We start from the raw sequence: 10730 nt of genomic DNA on the forward strand, positions 1-10730 counted from the left end.
AGGCTACCTGAGCATGTAACATGAGAACCCGGGAAGGGGGTTGGTGCCAGGTGACACCTCTGCCCAGAAACCGGACAAAGGCTGGGGGAGGAGCCGGGGGGAGGCTGGGTGAGATGGCTGCAGGGAGTTTCAGTTTGGAGCTGGCTGGGAAAATGGAGGGGAGTCCAGATGGGGCTCTGGCCGCCCTGGCCCCCTAGATGGACCTAACTGGGGAGGGTCCTGTTGTCTGTACCTGCAAGACCTGTCTTGGACTGTGTTCCTGTCGTCTTAATAACCTTCGGTTTTACTGTCTGGCTGAGAGTCCCGGTGAATGGCAGGGAGCTGGGGGTGCAGGGCCCTGACTCACCCCCACTCTGTGACACTTGTCCCTGCAGCTCCTAAAAGCAGGGTTGGCCAGAAAAGCTCCGCAAGCTGCACCCAAGTGAGGACTCTGCCCCCGCTGTTCCCATTGGCTGAGGTTCCCAGCCAATGGGAGCTGCGGAGCTGGTGCTTGGGGGCAGCGGACGGAGCCTCCCTGGCTGCCCCTGCTCCTAGGAGCCGCATGGACAAGTCACTGTTTCCGGAGAGGCACCAGAGGTAAGCACTGCGGGGAGCCCGCAGCCCTAACCCTCTCCCGTACCCCAACCCCCTGCTCCAGCCCTGACCCCCCTCCCACATCCCAAATCCCTCATCCCCAGCCCCCAGGCAGGTCTCCCCATTGACCACCACCTTCCGCTCCCACTGGTGGTCTGAGGGGCCTGAGCCCAGGAGACTCCATGCAGACTTATAGGCTGGGGCCAGGAGTGGGAGCCTGTCCACCACCCTACCCATCTGGCTGACAGCGTCTACGGCCTTGGGACCCAGCAAGGGAGCTGGATACCAGCGTGTTTCTGCACGGTCCCCCTGGTTCACATCACCCGCCTGCTCGAAGGCAGTATGGTGGGCATCCACATCCCCCCCTCCTTAACCAGGGGCAGCAATTTAGTGTTGAGGTTCCCTGCGGAACTGGCAGCCCGGGGTCTATCTCCACTCACCCCTGGGAACCCCCTGTGCCTCTCCGCTCCACCATCACCAGTCCATGCTGCTGCTGCTTCTCCTGCAGCTCTTTCTCGGGCTCTTGCTCTCTCTCACAGTCCTCTCGCTCTCTCGGGCTCTGCTCCAATCCCATCCGTCTCCGATCCCCTGATGGGGAACCCGATCATGAAGACCCTTGTCTGGTTGGGGACCAGACTCTCGGGGATCCCTGGCTACCCTTCCAGCTGCTCCTAGATCCTCTTGTAGCCCCATTTGGGTCAGGAAGCTGCTTCTTAGAGTGGTCCTCCTCCTCCAGCTGCACGATTAACTGTGCCTTGGTGAACTTCCCAATGCGTAACCCTCTCTTTGTGCACAGTATCACAATGTCCTTCTTGAGGAGATGGTCATAGGCCATCACTTCACTGCTCCCAAGTTCCAATCTTAGCCCTTAGAGACTTAAGAAATGCATAGGGGAAACTGAGACACTCACACATTATTCAGAGGAAACATTAAGAACAGTCCCATTTCATCACGCTCGGCCCCACAGCCAGGGCGCTGGTATGGGCCAGGCCCCACACGCGCAGAGACAGCCGAGACACTGGTTCCAGCCAGGGCCCACACATGCAGAGACGGCTGGGGCGCCAGGTCCGGCCAGGCCCCATGCGCACAGAGACGGCCGGGACGCCGGTTCCAGCCGGGCCCCATGTCACAGAGTGTGGCGGAGCCAGGGCCCTGCGCCCCCACTTCCTGCCATTCACCATGACTCTTGGCCAGCCAGTAACACAGAAGGTTTATTAGACGACAGGAACACAGTCCCAAGCAGGGCTTGTAGGTGCAGCCAGGACCCCTCAGCCAGGTCCTCTCGGGGGGCAAGGAGCTTAGACCCCAGACTTGGGGTTCCCTGCCTCTTCCCAGCCAGCCCAAAACTGAAACCAAAACCCCCTCCAGAAGGCTCCCTTCCTTTGTCCAGCTTCCCGGGCAAAGGTGCTGACTCCCCACCCCCTTCCTGGCTCAGGTTACAGGCTCAGGTACCATCCCTCACCTAAAGTCACCCCTGCTCTCCCATCCCCCATGCAGACACCCCCAGTAAAACTAGACGACATTCCCAGGTCAGTCCGCCCCGCTCCCTACTGCCTCACACCCTACGCACGCAGAGACCGGGGCGCCGGTCCCAGCCGGGCCCCACATGCGCAGACATGGCCGGGGCGCTGATATGGGCTGGGCCCCATGCACGCAGAGACAGCCAGGGCACTGGTACGGGCTGGGCCTCATGCGCGCAGAGAGGGCCGAGGCGCCGGACCCGGCAGGGCCCCACACACGCAGAGAGGGCCGGGGCGCTGGTATGGGCCGGGCCCCACGCACGCAGAGACGGCCAGGGCGCCGGTCCCAGCCGGGCCCCACATGCGCAGACATGGCCAGGGCGCTGGTACTGGCCGGGCCTCACGCGCGCAGACACGGCCGGGGCGCTGGTACGGGCTGGGCCTCACGCACGCAGAGAGGGACGAGGCGCCGGTCCCCACACACACAGACACAGCCAGGGCGCTGGTACGGGCTGGGCCCCAGGCACACAGACACAGCCGGGGCCCCAGTACAAGCTGGGCAGTTTAGGGAATGGCCGGGCCTCCCACTGCTGCTCAGGGCGTCCCAAGGAGTCAGCGGATCCCTATCAAATCGTGTTTTGCTAAGTGAGGAAGTTGCTGATTTCCACAGTGCTCCAGCACAGAGGAGTAGGACAGACACGTCCCTCCCCTTCGCCACTCCACAGCCCCTGCCCTGGGTGTCCCAAGCCACCACCAGCAGGGCCTGCCACAGACAAGTCATGCTGGGAGGCAGCCAGGGCTTCTGCAGTGCATGGAGGCTTTTGTCTGTTTGAAGTGTTACCACCCCCACATTCACTTCTCCTCTCCTCTGCCCCCCCCACTCCTGTCCTGCCCTGGCAGGGCCTTCGGTGCCTCCGGCACGAGCAGATGACCCACCGCTAAACCAGACAGACGTGCTGCCCTGCGCCCTGCAGGTCTCTGGGGCACCAGCAGGGGGAGCTAGCTCCCAGGGGAGGCCTCTGTCCTGGGAAAGCCCCATGCTGACCTGGGACGGTGCAAGTCCAGGGATAGCTCTGTGGTGCTGGGCTGCATGGTAGGGAGCCCTCCTGGAGAGCTGTGTGGCTCCGAGCTCGGGAAGCCCGGGCTGAGCCCCTCCACAGAGCAGGCACGTGGCACCTCATCCAGGACATCGCGAAGTGGGGCCCACTGCACAGCCTGGCCTAGAGGGGACAGACCCGGGGCAGGGACCAGGCTGTTGCTCACTGGAAAGGGTCCCCCTGCCTGGCAGGCCATAGCCAAAGAGATCGCTCTGGGCCTGAGGTACTGAGCGGCACAGTCGCTGGGCTGAGCGCTGCCGAGAGCCTGCACAGAGCCATGAGGAACAGCCGGGGGCTGCAGAGCCAGCGCTGGCTCCAACATCTGGAGCTAACACCCCAAACTGTGCAGCTGGGCTGGCGCAACGGAGCCCGAGGGACTGCTCCTGGATCCTTGGGCAGAAAACCAAGGGCTGGAAGCAGCTGCCCCGGCAGCTTCCTTTAGAGCAAGAGCTGCTAGTGCTTGGTGGGGTGACCCATCCCCTCTGCAGCGGTACAAATGGCACAGGGAACCAAAGCCCTACCAAGGAAAGTGCTGAGTGCCCTCAGAACGGGGTGGGACTGGCACACCAGGCTGGCAGCGTTCCCTCCCAGTGCTCACACGATGGCCATGCATTAACTGCTGATTTCTGAGCCATCTCATCACAAGGCCAGCTAGTCACAGCCCTTGTAATAACTTCCTTCTACGCCATTTCCATCCTCATCATCTGCTGCTTCAGGCGCTGCACAGCCTGAGTAACGGGAACACAGACGGGGCCCTGAGCTGCTCACCCGACAGCAGGGCTCAGTCTCCTGGCCCACAGCGAAGTCGCTGACCCTTAACTCCAGCACAGGTGGATGGTGAGCGCTGGGCTACAGCGAGAGGCTGCAGTTACATTGTCCATAGGGCCCGGCCGCACGTAAACAGCTCCCTGCACAACCCGAACGATGCCCGAGAGCCAGGGCAGTAGCGTGCACCCTGGGAGCGCAGCAGCTCGGACTGGCCTGACACCCAGGAGGTCTGTGGACAGGGTTTGCCAAGGTCTCCAGCCCGCAGTGGGGGTGAGAGTGCTTAGAGACACGGCACCGAGAGGGACAAACTGCCCTTTACCTCCCCCTGGCCGGGCCCTGCCGGGGGGAACACACATGTGAGCAGCCAGAGCCAGTGGACACCACCCAGCACTGCTGGGGTCAGGGCCCTGCCAGCAGGGGGGACACACCCTGGCTGAGTCAGGAGCTGGCAGTTTCACACACCTTAGGGAGGAAACAGGCCTAACTTGGGTGTTCGAGTGTCACTCCCACACCCTGCCTCACTGTCCCCCCTGGCACTGTTGGGAAGGACTGGCCCGGGCAATGGGGCAGCTGGCAGGCAAGCAGACGTAGCATTGGACTACCACTCGGCATGGAGCAGACTCAGGCCCAGGCACATGGGGGGGCTGAAATGCAGCAGCACTTGGTGCCGGGGCAAGCAGAGGCATCTCTTCATCTCTCAGCACCCCATACCGTATTCCTGAGGTGGGCGGCTTCCCAAAGGAGCAATCATAGCCAGAGACAGCCCACAAGTGGGAAACCAGCCAGAGGCACTTCCCCAGAAGGGCCTGCTGGGTCTAGGAGATGCTTTCTCCCCTGCTTCCCCATTCACACCTTGGGCCAGGCAGCCTTGTGTTGCAGACCACACGCTTCTTTTCAATGTACAGTAGCTCTCAAGTTCCTCAGTGAGAGACCCCCGCTGGAAAGCAGGCAGCCCAGGTGGGCCCTGTAACAAAATGTGCCCTTTCTACCCATGCACAGGGTACGGAATGAAGGGCAGTTCCTTTTATGCCAGCAGCTAAGGAAGTTCCCCACAGAACCACCCTCTCTTCCTAGCCAGACAGAGATGCTTGTATTACTTGCCCCTGAAAGTTTCTTCTTTTTTAGGTTACAGGCAAAACTAAGAGGCCAGAATTTGGAAAAGATACAAGAGCCAGTTCTCCCTGGGCAGAGGGCTGGGGAGGCTTTGAGAACATCAGTCCCATGCTTCTGGTGTAGGTTTGAGAGATTTATTATTAAAAAAAAAACACTGCTCATAAATACACAGGCAGGATGTTAGAGTATGGCTCATGCATGCAGCTTGGGACATTTCCAATCAGCAGCATACACGGGTTAGTGTTTCATAAGGAACAGACTCTATGGCCAAGGAGATGGACTGGCTGGGCCAGACAGGCCTTACCACACGTACTGAGTGGGATTTCTCAGGGGCAGCGGCTGAGCAGGGTGCACTAAGCAGAGGGGCAGTGCCAACCTTCACCCTGCCCCAAGTGGCTCACAGCAGCCAGGAAAAGCCCGAGCTGCCATGCTCTGAGTATTCCATCCTTTTCAAAGGGAAGCATAAGCTCGGTCACTTGTGCCACAGCCTCCGCCTCCGCCAAAGCAGGATGCAGGTGAGGAGGAGAGACAGGGATTCTTGGAACTCAGGGCAGAGTGATATGGACCCCAAAGGCCTTGGTGGACAAACACTGCAAAACATACAGAGGCCAGCTGGGCATGGAGACCTCTTCCTCAGGGCTGGCCCAGTGCAAACTGCACCCTGAACAACCCAGGGGTGTGAATCCCCTCATCCAGGCTCTGCACCATCCCTGGTGCCGTGGAGTCAAAAGCAAGAACAGAAGTTACTGTACAGAGTGGCTGTTGCCTCAGTGGAGAAGGTCCCTCGGCTCTCAGTCATCCTAAGAGAAAAGAAAACAGAGCCAGTGAGTGCGAAAGAGAATCTGGGCTGGGCTCAGAACCCAGCAGCCATGCAGGGTCTCCAGGAGAGGGGATGGGCTCAGCGAGCCAAGGGAGGGAAAGGCAAGAGCAGTGTGGGTTTGGCTGGTGGTGCAGCGCCCACTGCTGGCCTCATCCTGGACTAGCAGGAGGGAGCTGTGTAGCCACAGAGCTGGCGTGTCCAAGAAGCAGCATGAGATAACAGGCCGAAGAAACAGAGAAGTGGAAAAGCCACAAACACAACAAAGTACGAGTCAGGAATCGAGATGGGTGCTCCTTGGAGCAGAGGCAGTCTCCCCTTGGACAGGAATAAGCACAGCACTGGCCGTAAAGGACAGAAGCCATCTCCCAGAATGCAGGTGTGCAGATGTCAAGGTCTGAGATGCAGCCCCAGGCTCTGGGTGTCCATGAGGCCTCCGACTGCCAGAATCTGGGAGTAGATGATGGGGTTGGATCACTATTGGCCTGTTCTGTTCACTCCTCGCAACACACGTGGCACTGGCCACTGTCAGCGACAGGACACTGGGCTACCTGGGCCCATGCTCTGACCCAGCCTGGTCATTGTCCCCACTTCTTGAAATCCAAGCAGCAGCTGCTGAAGCACTGTAGGGACTTCACAGCCCCATGGCTGGCTCCCTTTTCTGTGCAGGACAGGGGTAGCTCAGGGGCAGTTGGTATATCCTGCGGTCTGTCCTCAGAGCAGACTGCAGAGGATGGGCACTGCCAGCCCAGAGCCCCTGTGTGTGCCCTGGAGAAGGGAGCCTGAGTCAGGCAGCCTAGGACAGGGACGGAATACACAGCTCTCGCAGGCAAGGGGCCGGCTGCCTCCCAGGAGATGGAGCCTTTCACACTGAGATCTCCCACTCAGACAACTGATCAGTGGCCTCTGTGTACTCAATACAGCCCTAGCAGAACTGTGCTCTCAGGAGAGCTGCCCACTCCTCTCTCCAGGGCACAGCAAGGCACGCTGCTATGGGGCAGCCCACCGTGCTGGTACCTGGCCATACCCCCAGAGGAGTCAGCCCCCAGGACGGCAATCCCAGCCTCTCCCATCTGACCGGCTGGACCTTGCTCAGAGAGGAACTTCCCAGATGATTAATCCCTCTCTGTGATCCTGCTTCCCCACTTCAAAAGGAATGGAAGGAAGTATTTCCACCTACCCATTCACCCTCCTCTGCGCCGTCCCCTCGTCCCCTGGGCTCGGGGGCTGGCCCTCCTGGAGGTCTGTTAGCCAGGATGTTGTCTGTCCAGGAAGCCCCAGCCTGTCCGTCGCCAACAAAGTTACACTTGGTCACTGTCCCTGCATGCAGCTTGGCTAGAGAGACTGAGAGGGAGAAAGGAGCTAATGGAGCAGAGTGCAGGGTGAGGGGGCGGGGGGGGTTTGGCGGCGGCAGTTTCCCACATGGCAGGTAAGCCCTGGAAATGGAGGTTGATGAGCTGCCTCTGTGGTGAAGCCGGCAGAGAAGAAACAAGGCAGGAGCAGCAGGAATCTAGGTTCCTGGGTAAGCTGAGGAATGCCTGGGACATGTCTTGGTGCCACTACATGGGGATCTGGGTTAAGGCCTCAGAACACATCCAAAGGGCCACACCCAACACCACGCACAGGGCCGCAGCGCCTCAATCCCTGTTAATACCAGTGACTAACAGGCAGGAGGCAGCTGGTGGATGGTGCCCCAAAGCCAAGAGCAATGACCCAGTGCCGCTGTGTGGAGCAGGTGCACGAAGAGCCCAGCCCGGGGCAGGGGGCCACTCACATATGAAGGGGCTGTCACCCTGGGTTTTCAGACGGATCTCTGTTCCCAGCTCCAGCTCCATCTTCTCCAGCTCCGTCTCCAGCAGCCAGAAGGCCACAGCCTGGCTGGGGGTGTGGCGCTCGGTCACACTCAGCAGCTCCGGCTTATTCACCAGTCCCTTCAGCTCCTCGGGGGACAGCCTGTCCGTATCGCCTTTGGCTTCCACTTCTGCCGCAGGCAAAGCAAATCCCAGTGTATGTGAAATGCCCAGCACTTGGAGACCGAGCCCCTCTCAGCACAGGGGAAGGGATGGATCCCAGCAGGGGAGCTGCACAAGGGATGCCCAGGAGCCTGAATTCCCAGGGGCGGCTGGGGGGGGGAGGAGTGGGCTCTGATTCTGGTCAGTGGTCCCAAGGATTCCGGACACCAAGCTCCCTGGCTCACATGTGCCTTAAAGTGCCAAGCCATGTGTAACACAGAGCCTCTCCATCCTGGCTCTACAGACCAGGATGAGCAAAGGACTCTCCCCAGTGGGAGAGACTGGGGTCGGACAGCGCTCAAAGCCAGTGGTATTTCACACCTCCAGGACACTGACGAGAGTGGCAGGCACCCCCCAGCCCAATTCAAAGGTGAGCATCGGCCTCTACTCCCAGTTGAGGGGAAACCAGCCACTGTCAGGGGCAGGAGGAATGGGGAAGATGGCAGGAGAGGGAAGGAGACTGAAGACAATTCCCTGACCCAGGTACAAGAATCCCTGAGCCTTCCCCCTTCTCAGGGGTGAGAGAACCGGAAAGGTGGAGCCAGCCTCAGGATGGATTCTGTGCTACTGCTGGGGAGGGCAGGGAGGGACTGAGCCGCAGGAGGACTCCTTCCAATACCTACTGAAGGAGGACATGAGGAAGCCGGTGTTCACCTTCCTGGTGTCGCTGAAGTTTGGCTCCCTCTCATTTCCCTTGGCATCAAACTTGCGGCGATGGACCCGGCTGGGCCTGATGTACAGTACGTAGTATCGCTCCTGCAGCAGGGAGGAACCAGAGATGCTCACAGCCAGACAACAGGTCACCAGCTCCCCGTCCTGCTGCTCCAGCGGCCTGCAGCCCACAACCAGCACTCTGTCAGCCAGGCCCAGGGAGATGACAGCCAGAGTAATGGCATTCCCTATCTCACCTGCTGCAAGGGGGTGAACCGGAGACAGCACCAGTGCTTACAAACAGTAACAGGACATAGACCACCACTACCCAGCTGTGCTCCAGGCTGCAGGTCAGCTGCAGACATTGACACCCCAAGTGCCCAGCCTACAGAGTCCCCCACAGCAGCTGGGACCTGCTCACTGCAGTACAAATCCATCCTGGGACAGGCCAATCCCAGGGAGTGGCTTTTCAAGGGAGACAGTCAGCACAATGCTCTGGAAAACAGTTAGCGCGGTGCCAGCCCATCTCTGAGGAGGCACCCCACCTTGCCACCTCTTGAGACGGGCACCTGCATCAGCAAGGAGAGCGCCTTCCCACCCTGAACCAGGTGCTCCGCTGGACTGCCAAACATCTGAAGCAAGAACCCTAACCCTAGTGCCTGAAGGAAGGCACCAGTAAAAGCAGATGCACAGAAAGAGGGACACACGCCTATGCAATGCATGACCAGCAGCACGGCCCAGTGGATACGGCACAGGAGATCTGCCAGTGACTCCCTGGGTGGCCACAGGAGAGTTAATGCCCATCTCTGTGCCTCAATTTTCCCAGCTGTGAAATGGCTATAATGATCCTAACACATCTGTGGGAAGCACTTTGAGAAATATGGAGAAAAATGCCAGTGTGCAATATCATTATTAGCAAGAGGCTCTCCCAGGACTGGCTCACGTGCCCCCTCTGTGCCCTGCCGGGGGAACTCTGCTGCTGCTGCCCTCTCTGTACCAAGCTCTAGACAGATTATGGTCATTTATCTCTGACTCCCCCCACCCCCAGCACCTATTCTGCACCTCTTCGTCCCCAAGGGAAGCCCGGGGAAGGTACCTTGCTCACCTTCCTGCCATTAATATCCAAGATGAGGTGACGAGAGACATCAAGAAGCTCTCCCTCCAGAATCACGCCATTTCCACTGCAGATGGGAGGGGAAGGGAAGAATGAGACACAGTCCGTGCCACCAGGACAGCCATCTAGTCCCTATCTCAGGCAGTGGCCAGAACCAGGTGCTTAGACAAAAACAAAACCACCCCTTTGCAGGACAGATATTTCTCCTGAACACCAGCTGGTCAGCTCAAGCCTTGATGATGGATAAGGACTAGGGTGACCAGAAGTCCCGATTTTATAGGGACAGTCCCAATTTCTGGGTCTTTTTCTTTTATAGGCTCCTCTTACCCCCCCCCCCCGCAGTGTCCAGATTTTCACATTTGCTGTCTGGCCCCCCTAATAAGGACTGAGCGTGACAGTAGCTGTTACCCCACTCAGGGGCACTACAGCTGCTGTGCTTAGCCTTAAAATTACAGCACACAGCTCCCCCCAGCACGCGCCTCACTCGCCCCTGCAGCAGGGCGTTCCACCGGCTACATGCAGCGCCTTTCACTCCCGCCCCTGAGCTCGCCCGGGAGCCCCCGCGAGCCTCTCCCGCCCTCGGGCTGAGCAGCCCGGACCAGCCTCGCGGTTCCCACGGCGGCGCGGGGGCTCCCGTACCCCTGCAGGGCGGGCGGGTCCCAGCGCCCCGACAGCCGCTCGCTGTGCACGGGCCGCACGCGCAGGCCGCGCTCCTCACACCGGCGGCTCATGGCGGCGGGTCCGGCTCGAAGATGGGCGGGGCCTCATGACATGGGCGGGGCTATAGCGGGAGAGGCCGGCAGATGGGCGGGGCCTCAGAAGCAGAGGCCCCAGCGCTGGGTATGGGCGGCGCTACACGAGCGTTGGGGCGGGGCTGGAACAGGAGTTTCTAGGGGCGGGGCTTAGCGCGGAGGGGCTGTGGAGGGAGAGTCAGCGTAGGGGCGGGGCTCGCCCTGGACATGGGCGGGGCTGGAACAGGAGTTTCTAGGGGCGGGGCTTAGCGCGGCGGGGCTGTCGAGGGAGAGTCTGCGTAGGGGCGGGGCTGGAACAGGAGCAGCTGGGGCGGGAGGGGTTACAGGAGGGGCAGGTCTCAGTCGGGCGGGGGGGATGTGGGGCAGGTTTAGG

At 60.2% G+C, this 10730-nt stretch overlaps 1 protein-coding gene across 2 annotated transcripts; it reads right to left on the reverse strand.

The window, feature by feature from the left end:
* Positions 1-5131: 5131 nt before the first annotated feature.
* ARPIN (actin related protein 2/3 complex inhibitor) lies at positions 5132-10362 on the reverse strand. Of its 2 annotated transcripts, none has more exons than XM_050967367.1 (6): positions 10245-10362; positions 9597-9672; positions 8464-8596; positions 7603-7809; positions 7009-7172; positions 5132-5811 (listed from the first exon to the last, which is right to left on the reverse strand). In XM_050967367.1, the coding sequence occupies exons 1-6, from the start codon at positions 10334-10336 to the stop codon at positions 5803-5805; spliced, it is 681 nt and encodes a 226-aa protein (XP_050823324.1). In that variant the 5' UTR covers positions 10337-10362; the 3' UTR covers positions 5132-5802. The 2 variants fall into 2 exon arrangements, with proteins under 2 accessions (XP_050823324.1, XP_050823323.1); XM_050967366.1 differs by having other exon boundaries at positions 9588-9672.
* Between the last annotated feature and the right edge of the window lie 368 nt (positions 10363-10730).

The sequence above is a fragment of the Gopherus flavomarginatus genome, chromosome 9 (genome assembly GCF_025201925.1).
Source record: "Gopherus flavomarginatus isolate rGopFla2 chromosome 9, rGopFla2.mat.asm, whole genome shotgun sequence".
NCBI lineage: Eukaryota > Metazoa > Chordata > Testudines > Testudinidae > Gopherus > Gopherus flavomarginatus.

Excerpts from the sequence above, each read along its gene's own strand:
- ARPIN (XM_050967366.1), bottom strand. The coding sequence starts at position 10,336 with ATGAGCCGCCGGTGTGAGGAGCGCGGCCTGCGCGTGCGGCCCGTGCAC. Across the intron at positions 8,597-9,587 it reads ATGGCAGGAAGGTGAGCAAG|GAGCGATACTACGTACTGTA; the intron begins GTACCTTCCCCG and ends TCCCTGCTGCAG. Across the intron at positions 7,173-7,602 it reads GGGTGACAGCCCCTTCATAT|TCTCTCTAGCCAAGCTGCAT; the intron begins GTGAGTGGCCCC and ends TCTCCCTCTCAG.